The 23,921-nt window shown below is 38.3% G+C and overlaps 2 protein-coding genes across 3 annotated transcripts; one reads left to right on the forward strand and one right to left on the reverse strand.

The window, feature by feature from the left end:
• Window positions 1–283: 283 nt before the first annotated feature.
• Window positions 284–18,067, forward strand: LOC148862246 (putative casein kinase II subunit beta-4). 2 transcript variants are annotated; one of them, XM_088975324.1, is made up of 5 exons: window positions 284–3,485; window positions 7,651–7,869; window positions 8,265–8,371; window positions 8,458–8,623; window positions 17,584–18,067. In XM_088975324.1, the coding sequence occupies exons 1-5, from the start codon at window positions 3,266–3,268 to the stop codon at window positions 17,718–17,720; spliced, it is 849 nt and encodes a 282-aa protein (XP_088831450.1). In that variant the 5' UTR covers window positions 284–3,265; the 3' UTR covers window positions 17,721–18,067. The 2 variants fall into 2 exon arrangements, with proteins under 2 accessions (XP_088831450.1, XP_088831451.1); XM_088975325.1 differs by having other exon boundaries at window positions 2,833–3,485; window positions 7,660–7,869.
• Window positions 18,068–20,061: 1,994 nt separating this feature from the next.
• Window positions 20,062–21,963, reverse strand: LOC148862247 (UPF0481 protein At3g47200-like). Its single transcript, XM_088975326.1, has 2 exons — window positions 21,268–21,963; window positions 20,062–21,113 (listed from the first exon to the last, which is right to left on the reverse strand). The coding sequence occupies exons 1-2, from the start codon at window positions 21,898–21,900 to the stop codon at window positions 20,376–20,378; spliced, it is 1,371 nt and encodes a 456-aa protein (XP_088831452.1). The 5' UTR covers window positions 21,901–21,963; the 3' UTR covers window positions 20,062–20,375.
• Window positions 21,964–23,921: the final 1,958 nt, after the last annotated feature.

Raw genomic sequence — 23,921 nt, forward strand, 5'->3', positions numbered from 1 at the left:
TCCCAAAATACCTTTATTGTGTCCAATTTCTCAAGATACCCCTCATCCCCAAAATACCCTTTAATCCTAAAATTACCAAAACGCCCTTCACCCCAAATTTCCATAAATTACCCTTTGGACCCCAAATATTGAACCCCTTATCCCTTTAAACCCTAACTTACCCAAAACCCCTTTTTGTTTTTGATAATTTACTGACCCATCCCTTGCCCTTCAGGCGCCTTTCCCAAGAGAAGGGGGGGTGTTTGGTGGAAAGGAATAAGGGAATGAAAGGGGGAATTCGAAAGGGGGAGACTCTCGGCTCTCTCTTTTGAAGAGCTGCCGAACTAAGAAAGAAAGTGGGAGCGCTGCAGAAGAGAATAGGGGAGAAAGGAGAGGGCTCGGGTGAGACAAGAAAGATGAAGGGACTAACAGAGGAGAGGGATTGCTGGACAAGTGTTTTTGCGATAGAAAGTTTCAAGAGTTTGAGAGAGATTGAGGAAGAGGAGACTTCTTTGAGCTAGAAGTCAAAGGAGATAATAGAGATACGAAATGAGAGAAGATTCCAGCGCCAATGTCTGCACATTCGACATGTCTCCTCGTGCTAAAAGTCCTTAGCGTCAATCCAGACATTCGATGACGTCGAATCCTTCAAGTCGTCTAGCTTGAATCCGTAAGCTCTTGAGAATCCAACAACAGCATTGTCCCAACAACTCAAGACTAGGTACATTAGGATATTCCAGCCTTAGAGTTCTATTGCAACATCATCGGTCTGGTTCACAGGCCACAAGAGGTAACATTTGATACCTCATCTCCTTTTCCTTGCTCGAAGTAGATTAACCTTCGTTATCTGTTTATTTATTTCTTTCATTGTCTTTTTGCTTGTTTTTGATATTGTCTTGTTGTTTTGATTCTGAAATCGGAGTGTCTCCTGTAACCGAGAGGCTAGCATGCTTCTCCACTCTTCAGACCAGTTCAACTGAGTCCGAAGGTGGGGGTTCTGATAGAAAAGGGGTGAGGGATCCTCGTCCTTTTGCTCAAGCCCCTGCATCCAAAAGGGGACTGGTCTGCAAGATAAGAGATAAAATGCTCCTTTGAGTTGCTAGAGAACCTGGTAAGCCAAGATGGAAAATTCAGTATTCACATTGACCAGAGATAGGGGTGCTTAACCCCTTCCCCCTCTCTTTCTCAACTTCCCAGAGCAGCCTTGTCCTAGTTGATCGGTATAGAGTCGTTGGTTTTAAATGATTTCGTAAAATTTAAATTCAGGAGACCCATCACTCCCCATTATTAAATTCTTGATGGGTGGCGACTCTAAACACTAAGCCAGGAAGTGAACTGCCGGTTTATTCCGACGTTCACACACACACCCTTCCTCCTTTGACCCCTCTCTCTCTCTCTCTCTCTCTCTCTCTCATTCCATGACGGCGACAACATAACTCCGATCTCTCTCTCTTCTTACTCTGGGCGATGACAACAACATTTGAACCCCAATCTCTCTCTTCTTCCTCCGGGTGATGACAACATTTGAACTCCAATCTCTCTCTTCTTCATCTGGGCGATGATGACATCTGAACTTCGGTCTCTCTCTTCTTCCTCTAGGTGACGGCAACAACATCTGAATCTCTCTCTCTCTCTTCTTCCTTTGGGCGACGATGACAACATCAGGTTCGATCTCTCTATCTTCTTCCTTTGGGCGATGACGACAATATTTGAACTCCGATCTCTCTCTTCTTCATCTGGGCAATGGTGACAACATCTGAACTCTGATCTCTCTTTCTTTTTCCTCTTGGAGATGACGACAACGGCGACAAACCCCTTTGGAGTTTGACCTTTCTCTCTTATTCCTCTGGGTGACGATGACAACATTTGAACTCTGATCTCTCTTTCTTCTTCCTTTGGGTGATGACAGCGGTGGCGGCACCCCCCTTTAGAGTTCGACCTTTCTCTCTTCTTCATCTGGGCGATGGCGACGGCAGTGGCAACCCCCTCTGAACTTCCATCTCTCTCTCTCTCTCATTCCACAACAGCGACAACATAACTCTGATCTCTCTTCTTCCTCTGGGCGACAGTGACAACATATGAACTTCAATCTCTCTCTTCTTCATTTGGGCGACGACGACAACATTTGAACTCCAATATCTCTTTTCTTCCTTTGGGTGATGGCGACATCTGAACTCCGATCTCTCTCTTCTTCATCTGGGTGACGTCGACAACTTCTAAATCTCTATCTTCTTCCTCTGGGCGATGACGATAGCATCTGAACTCCAATCTCCTCTCTTCTTCCTCTAGGCGACGATGCCAGCATCTGAACTTCGATCTCTCTCTCTCTCTCTTCTTCCTCTGGGCGATGACGACAACATCTAAACTCCGAACCTTGATCTCTCTCTTCGTCCTCTGGGCAATGATGACAACATCTGAACTCTAATCTCTCTCTCTCTTCTTCCTCTAGGCGATAGTGGTGGCATTGCCCTATAACTTCACCTAGCGACGAATGGGTGGCAAGTGGGTGGGAGTAGAAAATATTGGAGAGAGAATGAGGTAGAGTAGTGTAATTCCACCTAGCAGCAAATAACATTTGAACTCAGGAAGGGTAGTTTAGACATTTTGCATTGTTTTTGACGGAGCTTAACGATAAGAATAGAGTTAGTCAATTTTTAGAAAGTAGGGTAGTATTAATCAACTTTTAAACAATAAGAGTATATTTAGTCAATTAGTTAAACCATTAAAATAGTTTAATAAATTTAAGTCCCCCCAAAAAACAGTCCGATGAGTGATTGGATACGACGCCCGATACCCGATACCCGATACCCGATATTCTGATACTATAATACTAGGCCGTGCCAAATAACCCACCAGAAACCTGCTTCTAGGGTTGCCGTTTATTTGCTCAAATCCTCAAACTAAAATCGAGTGTCAGCGGCAGACGACGACATGAGTTAATGATAAAGAACCATCGGTCGTCGTCATCGATCATCGTCTGATTCAACCCAGAACGGTAGAGGTAGTACCGTCAGAGCCATATTGGCTCCCTACAACTTGGTTGTGAACTTTGGATCAAGAGTAGTAAAGAAAAAGGGGACGAAGAAGCTCATCTAGCGAGCGTACAAAAGACCTAGAGGAAAGAGAGAAGAAGCTCATCGATGGACTAGGGTTTCGTTCTCTCCATTCTTCGAGGACGGGTTCGTAGTGATCATTGTTGTAATAGTAACACGGTAACACCATCAATAAAACTTACAAAAACTGTTAACAGTATATTGCTTTGCAATTATAATAAAAAAAAAGAATAATGATAAAAAACACGGCATCTTCTCGCGGTGTGGCCACGAGGTCTAACCTGAACAGTAGCCGTACCAGTACCGGAATCGATATCTCTAAACCTTTGAAAATCGCTTCGACCGCTGTGGCAGATGGGCGCTCTGGCATGGTTTCCAAGAAACGGCCGGAAGGCGCTTCGACTTCGGCCCCTAAGAGCAAAGAGACCAAGCTCAGTGCTCAATCTCCTCCAGGTACTTTCTCCATCCATTTTTTTTTTTGACATGTGTGAGTTGTACACTAGGTGCACATTTATGTGGAAAAGCAACTGTGTAGTTGTGCTTAGCTGTGCATGTTTTTTGTGTACTAGAGTTTCAGACGTGTTCTTGGTCTTCTCAGTATGATAAATATGTTTCTGTCGAAGTTTTTCTTTTTGGTAGATTTGTTCGTGACATCTTGCCATTATGCATTTTATTTGGTTACAGTTATGTTGAGTCAGTTTATGTGATGCTTTCTTTCTTGCATAGGTTGTATGGTGCGTTTTGGAGGGTTAAAGGGCTAGGGCTTTGATTTGGTATGTTTCATTAGTCCTGGGGTTTTGATCAATTGGTGTTAGATCTGCCTAGACTTAAGTGAGTAGCACCATGGCTTCAAGTCACTGGATGGGCTACTTGAGAGTTACGTGTGAATGGATGCCTAGAGGCTAGAGTAGAGTAAAAGCTAGCACATATCAAGTACGAGAGTGAGAATTATCCTGAGCGAGGGTTGTTGAGACATTGCTAGTGGTAAGTTACAATCGCAAAGGATTAAAGGGCCTGATTTGGTTCTCATTAATCGGTGTTAGAGCCTATCTCACATCTCGGGTTTGAATCATGAAGAAGGGCTGAAGTGGTTTTTTGGAGTAGAGTGAAAGCCATAGCTGAAAAAATGCGAGCTGCCTGGAGTTAGAGCTAACATGGGTTAAAATGATCCTTTTTTTCTGTAATAAAAATTTCTATTTACTACAAAAAATGTGATTGAGTAATGGAAAAAGGTTAGATTAAAGAAAGCCTACATGGAGCAGGGTGAAAACTTCCTCGTGGAAAATTTATCAAAAAAAAAAAACCTGTTCGAAAAGGATATTTGCCAGTTGCCACTGGAGTGAGAACCACACACAGTGAGTTGTCAAGACATTGATTACAGGACATGGTATTTTATGGACACAAGTGGATAAAAGGGCCTGGTTTAATTTTTACAGGGCATGGTATTTTATGGATACAAATGGATAAAAGGGTCTGATTTAATTTTTATTAGTCCTAGGTTGTTTCTTGTATTTGTTGGTTTGAATCAGTTAATATTGGAAAACTCCATGTTTAGAATTTGAATCACAAAAAAGAAAAAAACTACCTGATAGATGGGCTACTTGAAGCTGTTGCATGGAAAGGGTAACCAGTTGCCAAACTGAGTGCTTCCAGAGAGCTATAGTATAGCATGGAATTGATAATTTGAATTTTGGAAGAAGGGCCAGAAATGCCAATCAATAGGTAAAATGAGGCGTCATAATATCAGCTACCAAGCATGGTAGTATAATATGGCTCAAAAGGATTAAAGGGCATTATTTGAATCAGTTATAGGTATTTCTCTAAGCTATAGGTAGTGTTCCTATAATTATTTTGGGTACAAAGGAAATAAGGTCAATCAGATCTCGGAAAACAACATCCAGAACTATAAGCTAATGCCAGATAAGCCATAGCCCAGCAAGGAGATGATAGCGTGTCAGCACTGTGACCTTGATTGGTGAGCCAATCTACCACCTGGTTACACTCTGTATTAATGTGAGAGTATGAGATTGTTATGTTCTCTATTGATAAAAAAAGATTGTTATCTTCTCCTCCAGTTAAATTTTCATGCACTCGGCGAAGCACCTCCATGAAGCTTCAAACGAACCACACAACTTCCATAGTGACTTTGGAATCTCCTTCGATGATGAATTGACCAGTGATTTAAAAGGCATGCCTTAGGTGCGCCTAGGCGGACAGGTGAGGCACATTTTAGGGTAGGCGCCTCGCCCAAGGTCTTAAATTCTTAGTCCCTATTTGGTGATGTTGTTCATTCATTCGTCCTACTAAAGTATCTTCTTAAAAAGTAATTAAAATTATAAAATCATTATTTTTTTTGTGTGAGAACTAAGAATTTAAGATCTTAACATGGACTTGTTGGGGCTTGCCTTGAAGTGGATTGTAGAATCAGGAATGTAATATGTTTTACATCACATTAGATACTTTAAGTAATGCAATTGAGGAAAAAAATAGATTGTGGGTTTTACATGCTTGAAAATGTTTTATATGTTTGATTTTATTTTTAAATTCACATTTGAATATGCTTTACATGTTATGTTTATGTGTTTTAATTTTAGGTAATAGGTTTTTTAAAACATTTATTTTAAAGTTTAAAGTTTATATTTTTTATTAATAGTATACTTAACATTTTTTTACTTTTTTTTTAATTTTCGCCCTTGTTTCAAAAAGGCGTGTGCCTTGCACCTCAGGTGCAAATTGACCCCTGTGCCTTTTTTGCGCTTTGCGCTTTTAAGACACTGGAATTGACTTCCACTCATAGATTTAACTACTTCGTGGGCCTCAAGGCCCACCTCATTTTGGCCACCATTATACTAGTGATAGCAATGGGTCCTTTGGCCCGTTGTATGATTTCTCTCCTATGGTTTCTTACCACATACCTATAGGCACAGTTGCCATCCTCTCTCCTAGATGCGTCAATATTTATTTTGATTTGACCAGGGTTGGGAGGGTTCCACCCGATCCATATTCTATAGTATTTTTGGATCCTTCCTCTCATTGCCATTTTGTATTTTTGAGTATGTAAGTAATCTCTTGAGCTTTCTAGGGCCTTTTTAATTGTTTTTGGAGGCCTAAATTCCTTGTTATTAAAGATCTTCTATGCTTCCAAATATACCTGAAAATAAAAGCAATGTTTTTCCCATGGATAGTGGTATGTCTTGTCCTGTTTTTACTAGAAATTCTATCAACTATTCTTTGATTGTAGTTTGATTACCTGAAGGGGGTGATAATATATCATCAACTAGCATACAAACTTGACCTGCTGCCTGGTGATGGATAAAGAGGTGGTTTATGTCTTCCATCTTTCCCCAAAACTTGCACTCTAGGTCATAGTTGAATCCTCTATCAAATAGTTTCTTTTTTGTAGGGAGCTTATCTCTTAGGGTTAGGCCACATAAATATTTTGATTCTTGGGGGGCATTGAATTCTGTTTATTCTCATGCTTATTTTCTAGATAGTTTCCTGTTCCTGTTCCTTATTTATAAAATCATAGGCTGATATAACCAAAAAGGTTCCTTTTGGATTTAGACCGCATACCATATCATCTTCCTTTTTCACTCAAGGGCAACACTAATTTTTGAAAATTTTCCTATTTTCCTTAGGGAATAGTAAACCTATTTTCTCCATATCCCATTCCCTCATTGGATTTTTGATAATTGCCTCAACTTAGTCTGATTTGACTGGTTCGTACTACTCTTAACCCAATAGAATCTACCGAGGATGTGTTTGTAGCCCATCATTCCGTCCATAGGTTATATGTCTTTCCATATCCTATTGTCCAAGACACAAACTGCTTTATCTTTTCTCTTTGTTTGCATATGCCTTTCCACACCCATGGAGCTAATTTTCGAACCGAGGCTTGTAGGAAGTTCTGATTTTTTAAATATTTTTTCCTTACAATTTTGACCCATCGATTATCATCTTCCTTCATTGCTTTTCCATCCAAGCTTCATAAGATTTGCACTATTGATGGCTTCCATTTTTTTTTATTCCTAGACCACAATTTGGTTTTGACACACACACTACATCCCATTTGGCTAGGTAAAAAGGCTTCTTTTCTTTTTTCTTCCTCCATAACTTTTTTATAGTTTTTCAATCTCCTTTATGTTATTTTTGGGGAATTCGAAAAGGCTTATTTGGTTGTCCCTATAATTAAATGAAGAAAAATTGCCTGTTGGTTTTTGCTGACTTTATTCCTCTGAATAAATAAGTTGGCTTTTCTTTAATTTCTTTTTTATTACTTCTGTTATGATCTGTGAAGAAAACTTTTATTTCCAAACCTCATCTTTTAGTTAGTATTTGTAGATGGAATTTGGATGGGATTTTAGGCCTTCAGATTCAACATTTGTAATAGTTGTTTTTTGTAGTTTTCTTTTATGATCAAATGGAAAGAAATGCATAGTTCTTTAACTTTTACGAAAAACAAACTAGAAGATCATTAATCATAATACTATATGCTACCTGCTTTTCAGCAATCCAATGATTCCTAGTCTTTAGGCAGTTGTTAAATTATTATTTTTTGTTATGATTAATATTTCTTAATTTTTAACATGTTTCATCTGTTATCTTTGCTTCTTTGAAGAGCTATCAGATACAGAAAGTGAGGAGACAGAACTTAGTAGTTCCAATGGAGAGGAGTCATCTTGGATCTCTTGGTATTGTGGGCTTAGAGGAAATGAACTCCTTTGTGAAGTTGATGAGGACTATATACAGGATGATTTCAACTTGTGTGGACTTCAAGGACAAGTACCTTATTATGACCATGCATTGGACATGATTTTGGATAATGATTCTTTGAGTGGTATGGTTTTTCTATACAATCTTCCCTAGCTATTTTTCTTTTCTATCTTTTTCACTCACCCTCCCCACGAGTCTCCACTTTATCATCTTTAGGTGTTGGAACAAGTTAAGCAATGTTTCAATCTTATATAAAGTTAGTAACTAACAATGGTTTTGCTATGAAGTAATGGAAATGGTCCTTTTTTTCAACATCCGGATTTTCCCTTCTTTTTTTTTTGGTATAATGGGGCAATTTGATGCCTTTTGGGTTTTAAGAATGTGCATGTGGGCTCTAAACATTTGAAATTGCTGTGGAACCTCTACCGTTGGTACCACTTATTGTGTCTTTGCTCATCTCTAAACATTACCTGTTCCTTGCATTGGGAATCTTTTTATCTTTGGGAAAACATTTTACAGGTGAGTTGGATGGCGAAGAACACAGTGAGATTGAATCTGCAGCAGAGTTATTATATGGCCTCATACATGCCCGCTATATCTTAACCAATAAAGGATTAAATGCTATGGTAAGGTTTCACTTCTGATGGCATTGTTTAGAGATTGTTGACTTTATTAGGTGCATTTTATTTTGGTTACAAACTTGTATCTGCAGCATGAGAAATACAAGAGGGTGGATTTTGGACGGTGCCCTCGGGTTTTTTGTGCAGGGCAGCCATGCTTGCCTGTTGGCACATCGGATATTCCTCGTAATGGCTCTGTGAAGATCTATTGCCCAAAATGTGAAGATCTGTACTTTCCTAGGTGCAAATATCAGGGTAGTATCCTTTATTTAGATGTTTAAAATTCAGCACTATTACTTTTTGATGGACAAATTTGGCACCATTAAAACATAGATACATACAAGCCCTTTTATCTAGATAAAACTTATATGGATCATATAACTCTTGTTTTCATATATTATTTACATATACATCTATTTTTGTGTATTCATACATGTATACATACTTACGAGTGCATACACATATATCAGTACATGCATATTCACACATATCTGGTTCACTTAGATAATTTTTTCTTCAAGAAGGTATATTGTGCATTTTATTACTTCAAAAAAAGTATGGGAATGTACATCATTCATATACATCATGGGAATGTGAAGCGGAAAAAAGTGACAACTATAGTTGAGCTTATCTATGTACGGACACAAAAAAGAGAGTTACTGGGTAAATGTCTTCTTGGATCAAGTAATGTGAGAGATAGCTGGAAGAAATGAAGAGAATAAATCGTTTAGAGGAAATGAGAGAATAGGTTACATGATTCCTATTCCTCTTTATTTACTCAAAAACATATATTTAAATTATAAAATATACCCATGTTAAGGTGTTTTATATTCCTATACTATAGTCTCAAATGCATCATGCAACTCTCCCCCTTTGATTGGAGCATAATTGTCATATATACCCAGCAATAGTATACAGATTGGACTTTACAATCACTTCGGTTATATTTGGTAACTGATCCTCTGTAGGTTAGCAAAGTTCCCCAGTTCAGCCTTCTCACATGTGTGGTGTGATATTCCTATCCACATCAATGTGTTCAATTCTCTCTTTTTGAATTGGATTGTGGGCAATGCTTATACTATTGGACACTCAAGTTTGTGGAGAAGTGTCTTCAAGCAGAGAAACTCACAGGTCCATGTACAATGGTATGATACTTTACCTTAAAAGTAGATCCAACCACACCGGATTGTTTGTTACTCTTCTAGAGGCTAGATTTCCTTCCACTAGTGTAGAATGCCCAGAAGTTGACCTTTTGTTAGTAACTAAGCCTCTTCAATCTAATATGAATTGGCCTCAACCTTCATGTGTCCATTCTTTCAAAATATTGAGAAGACTAGACCTTGGAGAACGACTTAACTAGCTAACTACTCCAATGTCATATGGAATATCTGGTTTGGATGGCTAATAAAAAAAATCTGGTTTGGATAGAGATATATTTGCTTCTGTACCATGTGTTGAAACATACTGACATCATGTAGTGCTCACCTTATTGATCATTCAATTTCAGATACCTTTTTTTCCCATAGGTGTATCTTCTATCTTGGAAACAAATTTCCTTTTTTTTTTTAAAAAGAAGATCAAGGGTGTATTTATGCTGAACAATGAAAACACCTTCCTTAGACCTTGCCACCTTAATATCAATAAAATGTACCTATGACCCTGTTTGTTTGTAGTGCAACTTCATTTGAACTGGAAATGAAGTATGGGAGTCCAAATGAGCTTGATTACAAATTCTAGTTTACTTTTGTTTCCTTTTTTTTCATATATTAGATGAAATACAATAAGACCTGTATCAAAGTTTAATAAAACCTGGAGTAAAAGTGAACCAGAATTTTCACTCCCATTTATTTGTACTAGTGCAAATAATGTTGCATTGAGCCTAATGTTGTTAATCCTTTTTGCAATTACCTTAGTGTGTTAGTAGTAGATGTTGGAGTCTATTATTACTGTATATAAAATTTGTATACAATCTCTGCATGTGTATATGTTATTGGGGTATGGTATTAGAAGATTTACAGAATGAAGGAAGCTTGTGGAATGACAGTTTGGAGAATAGAAATGGAGGTTAATGGGTTGATGTGGGTGGAGGAATGGCATAAAACTGAATGCCTAAGGGGTGCAACTTGGGTAAGCTTGGGTTAGGCATATGTTAAAATTTGAAAGGGCTTGGTCTGAGGGCCTGGGTCTAGTGTAGTGGAGTTTCTTTAAATTGGGTAACCAATTTGCTGGACCCTTTCGAATGAGTTGCGTAATGGCTCAGAGAATGAGGTGGGGACATAATGGAGTCTCACAAAATGAGTAAAGTGAATCCATGGCATGGAACCAAAGGTTCCGAAATAGATTGAAATAAAGAACTTATTGACTGGCGGTGCCAACTTATATTATTATATATAGGGCGACCATAATTAAAAGGGAAAAGACCCTTATGCCCCTACTTAAGTTAGAGTACATAAACAATGATAAAAGACTACCTTAACCCGACCAAACAAACCCTAACTCAGTAGAATACAAACATAAAAAATAAAATAAACATTCCAACATTCGTCCTCAAGTTGGGACGCAGATGTCAATCATGCCCAATTTGTCACACAAATTATTATGCTGCACACTTCTCCGCTCACAAGTTTTCTGTCATACCCACTGGTAGATTTTCTGTCATCAACTGCCCTTGCCCAATCAACATCTATATACACCTCCACCTTGAAAGTCCATGTTTTTGGAATAGCAAACCAGCTCTTGGGATCTTCTTGAGGTATCTAAGGATCCTTTTTTGCAGCTTCAAAATAAGTTGTCTTAGGGTTATGCATGAACTGACTAAGGACACCCACTGTATAGGCGCTATCAGGTCTGGTCCTAGACAAATATAAGAGTCTCCCTACAAATCCCTGGAACTTTTTAACATCTTTTAAAAACTCCCCCTAACTGTCTTCTAGCTGATGGTTAGGTTCAATGGGTTAATTAATTGGCTTCACTTCTAACTTGCTTGCATCCTCTAATAGATCTAGTACTTATTTCCTTTGGGAAATAAAGATGCCCTTTTGAGAGCAAGTTACTTCAATCCCAAGGAAATACCGTAAGGGGCCAAGATCTTTCACCTCAAATTGAGTGGCTAGGAATTTCTTCAGCTTCTGTATTTCAGTCTTCCAATCTTCTGTGACCACTATGTCGTCAACATACACAATTAAAGCTGCAATTTTCTCTTCACCTTTCTTTACAGAGTATGATCTGATTGGCATTGTTTGAACTCCATCTGCTGTACAACTAAGTAAAACTTACTAAACTAGGCCCGAGGTGATTGTTTCAAACCATATTATAAGTTTTTTAACCAACACACCTTATGCTCAGTACCTTTCGGCACAAAAGGCTGGAGGTTGAGGCATGTAAACCTCATTCTCTAGGTCACCATTCAAGAATGCATTTTTAACATCCAACTGGTGAAGTTCCCAATCAAGATTAGTTGCCAGTGAAAGGAGGATTCTAATCGAATTTATCTTGGCTACTGGAGCAAATATCTCTACATAGTTTACTCCATATACTTGCGTAAACCCTTTGACCACCAATCTAGCTTTGTACCTTTCTACCAAACCATTAGCCATATGCTTTACTGTGAATACCCACTTGCATCCCCATTGCTTCATATCTTTTAGGAAGATTTACCAACTCTCAGGTGCCATTTTTGTGCAAGGCATTAATTTCTTCTTTCATTGCATCTATCCATTCAGGTTTGGATAAAGCTTCTGCCACATTCTTAGGAACAGAAACACTGTCAACAAAGGAAAGGAACACGATATGAAGGTAAAACATGATCATAGGACACAAAGTGAGAGATAGAGTGATTAATAGTACAAGATCTAACACCCATTCTCTTAGCAATAGGAACATTAAGATCATTAATAACAAGGGGATCACAATCAGGAGGATCTGCCTCTGGAGAGCTTGATGATGTTGGTTGCATAGTTTCAGTTTTCACGACTTTTGAACTCTACTAGCTCTTATGGCGGCGAAGAAAGACACGAAATAGTGGAGGATCAGGAAGTGAAGGTAATTGAGTCTGAGCCTCCTCCTCAACCCTACTCTCCTAAGGAGAAATCGAGAAAAAAGATTGATTCTCAAAGGAGACATCCATGGAGATGTAGTACTTGTGTGAGATAGGATCATAGCAACGGTAACCCTTTTGAGATAAAGGGTAACCAAGGAACACAGAGAATGGCACGAGGATCAAACTTACAACGAATAAGAGACAAATCATGAACAAAGCATTGACACCCAAAGATACCCATTAAAATAGGGAACAAAGGAGCCATAGGAAACAAAAGTTGATAGGGGCCTTATACTCTAGCAACCGAGATAGTATACGGTTGATGATATGTGCAACACATAACAACATCCACCCAAAAGCGTTTTGGAACATTCATATGGAGTAATAAACCAAGAGCTACTTTGAGAAGATGATGAATTTTTCTTTCAGCGACACCGTTTTGTTGGGGTGTCCTAGCACAAGAGCTTCGATGAAGAGATCCACACAAAGCAAAGAACTCTGTGAGATCACTGTGGAGGCACTCCATTGCGTTGTTCGACTGGAAGATATGAATCTCAGTTTGGAATTGAGTGAAAATCATGCGTTGAAAATCTTTCACAAATTTTGGTACATTATCTCTAGATTTAATAGAATAAACCCATGTATATCTGGAGTAGTCATCAATCAAAGTAATGAAATACTTATATCTAGTCTCAGAAGGTAGAGTAACAGGGCCCCAAACATCAGAATAGACAATATGAAAAGGAAATTCAGATCTTTTATTTCTTAAAAGAAAAGAATTTCTACAATGTTTGCTCAATTGACATGTCTGACACTACAAGTCACTAACTAACAAAAGCTTAAATAGCTTAGGAAACATAAGTTTTAAAGACTCAAACGAAAGATGACTAAGACGATTATGCCACAAGTAGGCATGACTCTCACTAGATGAACCTAAGGACTTCGTAGCGCCACAAGGCCAACTTTATTCTCCAACACGTTGAGACCATCCACCATGCTTCCTCTACCAATTGTCTTCCCTGAGGCCAAATCTTGAAACACACACGAATAAGGAAATAAAGGTCATTGAACAATTCTAGGAGTGAGTAATACTACTAATGGAAAGTAAATTGATAGGTAATTTAGGAACATTCAACACATTAGAGAGGGTAAGATCGAGAGGAAGGGAGATGGTTCCTTTACCGGCTATGGTGGAAAATGACCCATCAACTAGTCTCACCTTATCTCTCCTATAGAGGAGGTTATATGCCCGAAATAAATTTGACTTACCAGTCATGTGGTTTGAGGCTCTAGTGTCAATTATCCAAGGGGAATTAGATGTAGGGGATGACACATGGAAAGCAATAGCAGTGTTACCTGATGTAGACACAAAGGAGGTAGGGAAGGGGTAGGGCTAAAATCCACTTGATGAAGTGTCCTACCATATAATTCCAAATGGTCACGAAAGGAGTTGATGATCTCTTCCTTGGGGTAAGAACCAGAGTGTCGCTCTTGGGGTACCATGGAACTAGTATCTTGAGATGCCACATTTGCTGAGTTATATTTCTTTTGACTCTACTAAGTTAACTTCTTACTTGGATCTGATGTTGATTTCTTACTCAATTCCTGAGCCCATTTTGGTTTGCCATGAAAATCCCAACATGTCTCTTGTGTGCTTAGACTTTTGACAATGAGTGCACCAAAGCTTGTATTTGTCATACACTTGGTGTTTTAAAAGCGAAAAGCGCAAGGTGAGGTGCACACTTTTTTGAGGCAAGGCGCACAATTAAAAAAAGGCTAAAAAATAAAAAATTTATAAAACATAATATTAATAAAATATAAACTTAAGTTTTAAAAAACCTAATATCTAAAATTAAAATAAATAAACATAATATGTAAAGCATATTCAAATGAGAATTTAAATATGAAATCAAACATATAAAACATTTTCAAGTGTATAAAACCCATAATCTCTTTTTTTTCTCAATTGCATCAAGTAGCTAATGTGACATATTACATTCCTAATTCTATGATCCACCTTTGTGCCATGCCCCTCGAGGCAAGCCCAAAACCCTAATATGTAAAGTTTAATTCCCGTAGACCATTCAAGGTAGTTCAGTCCATCAAAGGGGATTATAGCCACGAGGAAACTCATATCCATCCCACCACTCATTCCATTTTGACCTTCTGAAATTCCAGAAGTTGCAGAATTCTCAGAGTACATGATTCAAACACTTTTCAGATCCTACGCACACCTTATGATCCCTCCTAACACCAAAAACAATCTTAGTAACACACCAAAGAAGCAGCCGACATGCACACACTGCAATCTGGACACAATCTGAATACAAACCAGCTTTGATTTGTCCAAATTTAGGTTGATTTCAGTGTTGTACTGCCCTAACAGTCACACTCCACCAACTTCCAGACCATCCAGACACATTGATTACCAGGAGAGGTCATAAAACAGTACCGTCACACCACAGGTTAAAAAACAGGCCATCCATGACCTACAGGTCTTGTATTTTCAGGTATGTGATCACAGGATCCATAAAAAAAGAGGTTAGAACCTCACAACTTCTCTGACGACATTCAACATACTTGATTCATTTGTTTTTTCTTGGTACACGCTCAAGAGAAAAAAAAGGTAATAGAATAAGTTTGTACCAGTTGTAGGTAAGCCTTTCTGAACTCAGTTGAAGAAGACAACAAGATAAGGAAAGAGAGAACTTGTTCGATCTGCTCTCAGACCTAGTAGAACCGCTCTGATACTATATTAACAGAGTTAGAGAGGAGAAACAAGGAAGAAAAAGAGAAGGGAGAAGAGAAGAGAAGAGAAAGGTTTTGGAGTGAACTTACTGACCGGCGGTGCTAGCTTATATTATTATATTGGGCGACCATAATTAAAAGGGAAAAGACCATACTTAAGTTAGTACATAAACAATGATAAAAACTATTTCAGCCCAACCAAACAGACACTAACCCAGCAGAATACAAACATAAAAAATAAAATAAACACTCCAACAAGGTTTTACTTTGTTTCCTCTTTTTTTTTTTCATATACAGATGAAATACAATAAGACCTGAATCAAAGTTAAGTAAAACTTGGAGTAAAAGTGAACCAGAATTTTCAATCCCATTTATTTGTACTAGTGCAAATAAAGTTGCACTGAGCCTAATGTTGTTAATCCTTTTTGCACTTTGCTTAGTGTGTTAGTAGTAGCTGTTGGAGTCTATTATTAGTGTATATAAGATTTGTATAAAATCTCTGCTTGTGTATATGTTATTGGGGTATGGCATTAGAAGATTTACAAAATGAAGGAAGCTTGTGGAATGGCAGTTTGGAGAATAGAAATGGAGGTTAATGGATTGATGTGGGTGGAGGAATGGCATAGAAGTGAATGCCCAAGGGGTGCAACTTCGGTTAGCCTGGGTTAGGCATATTTTAAAGTTTGAAAGGGCTTGGTCTGAGGGCCTGGGTCTAGGGTGTATATATATATATGTGTGTGTGTGTGTGTGTGTCTTTGACTATTGCTTCCATTACCTGCATCAACCCTCATAGACATTGCTGATAAGTCTAATGGGCCTGAAATCCTTCAGCTCCAAGGCTTCCTTTATTTAATTTTTTACAAAAGCTGTGAAATCTGCATTAACACTTCATTTGAAGGATCCAGTCCAATGGAACTCACAAATCCTTGAGTGCATTTTTTGTTTCCTCTATAGATAGTTTCTCTAGGCATTCTGCTTGCCTTTCCATGCTGTCTTCTTTTCCATGATTCATGATAGAAGTATTTGTAACAGGATATGACTGCTCTCTTATATCATCCTCCACAAATTCCCCATTGACCTGTATTAAATTTCTAGGTCTGGCATTTGTTATTTTGTAGAAAGACTTGGTGCTATTATTCCCTCCTGCAACAAAGAAATTCTTGCCTGTTGACACCTTGTCATAGTTTTGCTTGGCGGGAAGTACATAAACTGTTTTCTATAATTATATCATGAATACAGGGATTTGAACATGCATTTCTGCTCTTAATGGTTTTCTGAAGTATTTGTGCCAGACAACTTATTGGTGTTGGGCATTGAAATATGTTTGTATGTTCTTGGTTGGTAAGTGACACCGGATGTACTGATAAAAAAGGGGCAGATAAGGGTGGACATGCTTTGTGAGACTTATGAGATGAATGCTGTTCATAGATCAATTGATCTTCACCCTCCCTCTCCCATAATCCACCCAAAGATAAAAAGAGAAAAGAAAATTAGAGGTTGACCCTTTCAGTTTCCCATTGAAATCAGAAGATCTAAGAGAGTCAAGTGCATAGACTTGTTAAGGATAATCTGTTCTAGAGTTTCATCTCAACAAGTCGCAGGAGTGAGATAGCCAGATCATTCACATTTTTTTCCCCGTTGTGAATTGTTATCAATAATGGTGTCAAAACCTGAAGTGTTGAATCCATCGCTCAATTGGAAGTCACAAAAATATTAGATAATAGTTTATTGTGAATGGTAGAGTGGTTTTCTCTTTCAGAGAGAAATAGGGTGCTCTTGGTCTCAGAGTCTTCTCTTCTACAGGTTCTTTGTGTTTGAGAGAGGAAAGGGAAAACAGGTATTTAAAGGTCAAGGATTGGTTGGTTTGGGTTGGTAACTATAAGACACTATATGCTATTTTTTATTCTCCTTCATAGTGAAGAACTGTTTCATTTCTCTTGTGTACATAGGCTGTAAGGCCAAACCACATAAATCCTTTGTGTTTTTGGTGGTGCTGGCCCGTTTGGTTTTATTATTATTATCATGTGTGCTTAGATTTCTTTATTGTTGTTGCTATTGGATTCTTGGTTAATCTTTTGTTTCAAATGCTCTTTTGGGTGGCTATTTGTGGGCCTAATATCGAGTCTTCATGGGAATTATGAAATTTACTTTATAAAAAGATGTTTTGACTACAGTGCGATAGTCAAGTCATATGTAATACGAGGTCCTTGTGTAACAAATTCCAGCATTGCTTTGCTCGAATAAGTTCTGGTTGCTTCTATTTTCATTGTAGCAGAGAATTTAAGTAAAAGAGCATGATATTGTTAATTATTACTGTTATATAAATCGTTTTCTATTTTGGTCTCATATCTTTGAGGTTGTTGGTATAGGGTTGGTTTTACAATGTGCAATCTTTGCTTTCCCTCTTCTCTGTCTCTTTGACATGTCTCAGATATGGATGGTGCTTATGTTGGCACAACATTCCCACACTTGTACTTGATGACGTACCCTTCCGCAAAGCCTGCAAAGCCGGTTCAGTCTTATGTACCAAAAGTATTCGGATTCAAGATCCACAAGGGTTCAAGATGATAAATGATATCTAGGTTGACATGATAAGGACATCAATGCTACTGCATAATATGCAACCGGATGGATGTGTTACATGGTAAAGAGATGTCCACCAGAAAGAAAAAAAGAACTGGTAAGAGATGCTAGAAATAGCATACAGAAGCTTCATCAACGCTCCACTAGCACCATATAATTAATCCTAGCCTAGGAATGCATGCTTTTTTATTTTTATTTTTTATTTTTTCGTGTGATATTTGTGGCCCACGGGTAAGAAACTGATTATCGTCATTTTTCCCATCACAAATCACTACAAAGATTGATAATTCAACGATGACACCAGAAAATAAATCATCGTTTTTTACTCCAAATCCCAAGCACAGGAGTACATCCCATCTAATGACTGATACTATCAAGTTATGGTTGTCATTTGCCTTTTTACCATAAACGTTGTATCCCAATTCTCAAGTGCTTTATTTATTGCAAGCACAAATCGAATTTTCATTTTCTCCCCTCGGCCTCAACGAGAGAATCTGTCGAGGAAGCCGCCTGTTTTTTATCATTAAACTGCTACGAGGAACAAATATGAGATAATGGCCATCGCATGTGTTTTATCATTAGACCGGGGGGGGGGGTAAATCTTGGTTTCACAGCCCTCAAATTGCCATCGCATTCAGCTAATCCAAGTTCATATTTTACATGCATTGGACATTGACTAAAAACTTTGGAAGTTTTTAACATGTTTTTAAAATATGGTATTTATACTTGTATATATATATATTCAGAATCTTTATCTTATACATCATATTTGCATATGAAATATTGTTATGTACCAACACCAAAAGATGAGTCAATGTGTATCGGAGTTTTGGATTGGATTAGGGTGCTTCCAAATTTGATTCAATTTCTAATCAAATGCTATTTGCTCCATCCGAGTTCAATCCAATAATTGATATAGTACATCCGAATCCTAGATAACTGGATCAGATGTCAGATCAGCACCTAGATATTAGGTCTTAATACTAATTTATGAAATTATAGGTTGTGTTTGAATAAATGACCCCAAAACTACTTAGCTGTTTAAATTTGGCAACCTGGATCGTCAAAATGACTCAAGTGATACTTAATTGGTACCGGATACGTTTTAGGGTGAACTCAATTAATGTCATGTAGGGCTAGTGAGAGTCCTAAGCTTGCATTTGTTTGCATTGAAAATGCTGGTTGGATACATGGATGCACATCGGTTTAGTTTTGTAAGCAATTGGTAAGAATATCCAAGTTTATGGAAAATGGCATCCATCACAATTTCTAAGACATGTTTGTATTTAAAATGAGAGAAAAGTTTGTATCCAATTTTTGAATACAAACCTTGCATTCAAAGTTGGTCAAATGTAAAAAAGTAGTTCAAGTATCGGAAATCATGTTTGTATTCATTAAAACCAACTACAAAACTTATCAATGAACAATTTTATATTTTCATGTACTGGTGTTCATATTGGCACCCCACAGCACATTCCAATTTGTGTATTGGAAACATCTCCCCGGTGACAAGTATGAGAGATCTTCCCAATGCTTGATGTGATCTCACATAATTGATGTTGAATGTTGGCAGCAAGTCTTCTCTGCACACTTCAATTCTTTTTTGGGAGAATGACTGTTCAGCCCACCTCAGAATTCTTAACTCCACCATACAGTGGGATGAATCCTGACCGTGGATTAATGCCAAATTTACAAACAGTATACTATTTATAGGGGGCTACTTATAGGGCTGTAATTTTAAAATTTTGCAGTGTATTTCTCGTTTTTTCTTCCGTTTCATGCAGCTGTGTAAAGATCTAATTATTTTAAACACAGAATCCATCACCATCATCCATCTGACACAAAGAAACTAGAAGTAACGAGAACGAGAACAGACTAATAAGTAATGGGGGTGCTACCTCATAGTGTTGAACTACATTGGGTTAAGCTAGACCAACCAATATGCATATACTCTAATCTGTATCCTAGGTGGGTAAATCTTTCCGATGTCATAGATTTTCCCAGTCCGGTTTATCTTTCCCGTGCAACTGACTGACTCCATGAAAGAAATTGCATCACTCTGTGATCCATTTATCCTCAGTTTGGTCACTGGGCTATCAAAATAAACAACAGCTAACCCCATCGTCAAATGAAATAATTAATCTGAGGATAAATTCCCTAGTGGTCGTTGGACTGTTTCCATTGTTTAATGCTATTGGCTTCATTAGAAAGAATTGTAAAGCCTAAATCTTAAACTCTAAACCCTAAAATTAAAATATAAATTGCATTTGGTAGGATGCTATGGCTATCATCGTTCTAATACTTGAAACTACAGAGTGAAACAAAATAGAAAAATACAATTAATGCTTAATCAATCAAACCAAGTCGTCACAAGAAGCCCAAGAAAAATAAAAAAAAAAAAAAAAAAAAAACCAAACCGTCACAATTCACAACGGATAGCTAGCTAGAGCAAATCAAATTCTTCAACGAGACGATTACGGAGAGAAAAGAAGAAAAACCGAAAACGATTGATTGAGTAGGTGCGGGTGAGTATTGCTCAAAAGAAATTGGTTTAATTTGGAATGGAATCAATGATGGGATGACGGAGGAGGAGGGGGAGGTGGTGGTGACAGTTGTATTAACAGAAGGAGAAGGGCAAGGTCAATTGTTAGAATCATGGTAGAAAGGATAGATGGTATATACGGTCTGAGCGATGGTGAGTGCCATTAGGACAATGGCAGCAATAAGGGATAGAATAGCCCAAGGGCTCCTGAAGTAAGTGTGGATGAGATTGGCACGCCACTCATTCCACCTTTTCTTGCAGTAGTCATGAACTTTCTTATGTACCACGTCGAGACCACTCTCAGGGTCAAGTGTGACGTCCTTGGAGAGCTGGTTGAAGAGCTTTGCGACGCCCTTGTCACTTCCAAGAGCGTTCTGTATGATCCCACTAGAATGCAGTAAACTAACGTCCTTGGCGTTGTCGATGATGTTGTCCATGAAGAAGATGTAGGAGGTAATTTCGTTGCCTGCTCCTACATGAAGCCGCTCAAAGGCCATGAGGTTGAGAAACATGGATTCCGTCACATCGTCTACCACGATGAGTGGGAGCTTTAGTACTCCACCGTGAAAAGTGATGTCTCTTAGGCTCCCTGTTTTGCTCTTCTTGAATCGGATTCCGGCCTCGTAAAGTTCGGTTGCTGATCGGATGATCTCGCCTGTGCTTTCGTAGTCGTTGCTCTGCGCACTTGTTGATTTTCTCTTTTGTTTCTTTTTATGGGACTCATCTTCAAGCAAGCTTTTCCTGTATGCGTCCAATACGTGCAGACACTTTCCCTTTGGAACTGGTGTGTTGGGGCCCCAAAACTTGACTATCATCCTGTTAAGCACCTCGTCCTTCTGATTGATTGATTGATTATTGGGCGGGCATCGGGGGCCGGGGCAGGCATGCACAATATATAATTAATTATATATGAACCAAATTAAATTAAAAAACTGATGAATCAATTATATTGATGATAAGCTAAATAACTACAAATTAATAATTTCTTACAATGGGTTTTCCGGTTTCAACAGCGAGCAGCTTCTCGAGAACCAACATAGGTAGCTGGTTTTCTATCATTAACATGTCTCTCCTGATGTAAGGCATGAAATGGAGCGTGCCGTGACGGCTGAAGATGGGGTCGTTTGAAGGGTAGTCGTCGTCGTCGACGTCAGAGGTCCCAATTTGATCAGTACGTAACACCTCCAGCATGAAACATCCATCAAGAAGCATCAGCTGCAAGAATTTGCTTGTATCTTGGTGCCAGTCGGAAGCGGGGGAATCGTAACAGTCTTTCAGCTGTTGCACCACGCTCTGCAGTGCTTTAACGTACTCATGTATGGGCTTGTTTGATCGCTTGAGGAAGTGAAGGAGTGCCCTATGCTTGTGATCCTCCATGGGCTTCAAACGCTCTTCTCCATGATGATACGGTCCAAACGACACTGATTGAGGTCTGTAGGCCTTCTTGTTGAGATCAGTGACGCAGGCTGGTACTTTGTAAATCGAACGTTTCTTCCACTGCTGCATCTCCTTGGATGTATCCGCCATCTGCTCCACTTTCTCCTTGATTTGGACCACCCACTCCATTTCTTTGCTGCTAATTCTACATTCATCATCATCAACTGCTGCTGCTGCTGTGGGCATTTTTTCTACTATTCCTAATTACCAACACCCACCAACACAGTCAATATGTAAATTAATTAAGTCGACGATTATATATATATATATGTCCATCTCGCGCGTCACCGGTCACCGCCTCCATATATAGTCCATGCATGCATGCATATATGGCTGATGCCAAGGGCATGCATGATGATTGATGAATTGAATCATGATGAGGTAAGCAGTCTTGCCTTTACTTGAGCATCTTTAGTCTTCAGTGTTGTCTTTAATCTGTTTGCTTTACAGCCAATCCAAGTAAGGGGAGTAACTCTGCCTGCCTCAGCAAAGCATTGGGCGCTGCGCTTAGAAGGCCAAAGAAAGAAATGAACCAACTCACGTGGAAAAAGGCAAAAGAGTTAATCAGTTATCCAATAAAAATGGATTAATACTGAAAAAGAAAATATTCATCCTCTTCCACAATTCTTTTCTTGCAACCAAAGAAGAGGAAGGAGTGCCATACATTTATCCCCACCGGCAAAACAAATTAAGGAGATTCAATTCATTAATCTATATATAGGTTCAATATATAGCTGTGACCATTATTATATGCTGAATATTTACAGCTGGAAAAGAGTCCCATAGCTCCCATAGTTGATCCATCCGTATTTGGAATTAAATGTCAATAAGGATTACCCAATGTCGTACCATCCTTGATTCTTTTGATTTTAGGCTTCAGCTGCATGCATCTGAGAATACAAACACCTTTGAAACACACAACCTTCTAGCATGACATAAAGCTTGTATGAGTCCCGGCCCCATAGCTCTTCATCATCTTCATCAGCTCCAACTGCATAACATTTCCTGCCGGCCTTCTGCTGCAATTAATTAATGTTTGAAAGTCGTGAGTTAAGATTATGTATCCAACACACCTGCTTTGCGACTAAGTAGCATAAATGAGCCATCTACAAAGATCAGCACGGAATTTTGCTAGATGTAGAGGATTGCAACTTAAAGTTGTTTATATAAAACTAAGAAATTTGAGATAGAATCTTTGAGGGTTAGGCTTAGCACCGCGGTATATGATGATGTCATTAATTCCTAGCTTCCCAGATTAATCTCAATATTATTATATATGAGAGTAGCCCAATAATGGTGTTGAGTTTCTTTTGGCAGTTTATCAAATTTAGTTTTCATCCATTGTTCAATCGTATGGATGAATGCTTTCAGGAGTCAGGATTGATGCCTATTTGTGCTTGGAGCCATATTAGTCTAGTAAATGGACACTTGAAAAATTAGCGAGTGCTCGACTCCTCTGTCTCCTTGCAAAAAACACACGTGAGTGGATTGTTTGTCCTGAGCTACCATTGCTTCTCAGATACCATGATTCCTTCCCAACAAGCCTGGCCTTCCACATAAGCAATTGAAACCCAAATGGGACTTTAACCTTCTATTTCATTTTCCATATTGGTGAAATTAATGCCGTGGTGGCAAATTCTGATTGAAGGAATTTACAACCAAGGCAGCATCCCTTTTGAATTGGGAATCTTTCCCCCTTGACAATGACCTGAACTGTATAATTGCATTGTGAATTCTAGGGTGGATTGAACTCAAATTATCCCTATTATTTTTAGGGTAAATTGTTGCAACCTTCCCTATTATTTTTTACCGTTGCTGAAATCTCCCTAAAATTTAGTAATTGTAATCATATTCCCTGAACTTTTTGATATAGTTGCAAGTAAACCCCCTATGGTAGAATCTTCCCTAAAAAATGGCATGAAAATGTCAAATACCCATGCTGTTACTGTTGAGGATGGTTTTTAAGGGGGGAAAACAATACAAACTTTATGAATAATGAAAACAAAGAAAATTTAAAATCAATTTCAGAAAAGAGATTGAAAGGGTTTGGGAAATTCAGGAAACAATCATTTTAGTCAAAAATAACTTTATGAGTATTTTGGACATTTTCATGCATCTTTTTAGAAGATTCTGAGGTGGTCTACTTACAATATATTGAAAAGTTCAGGAAAGGTAATTACAATTACCAAACTTACCCTTACTTTTAA

Source organism: Nelumbo lutea, chromosome 3 (genome assembly GCF_056320005.1).
Source record: "Nelumbo lutea isolate HS-2025 chromosome 3, American lotus-T2T, whole genome shotgun sequence".
Lineage (NCBI taxonomy): Eukaryota > Viridiplantae > Streptophyta > Magnoliopsida > Proteales > Nelumbonaceae > Nelumbo > Nelumbo lutea.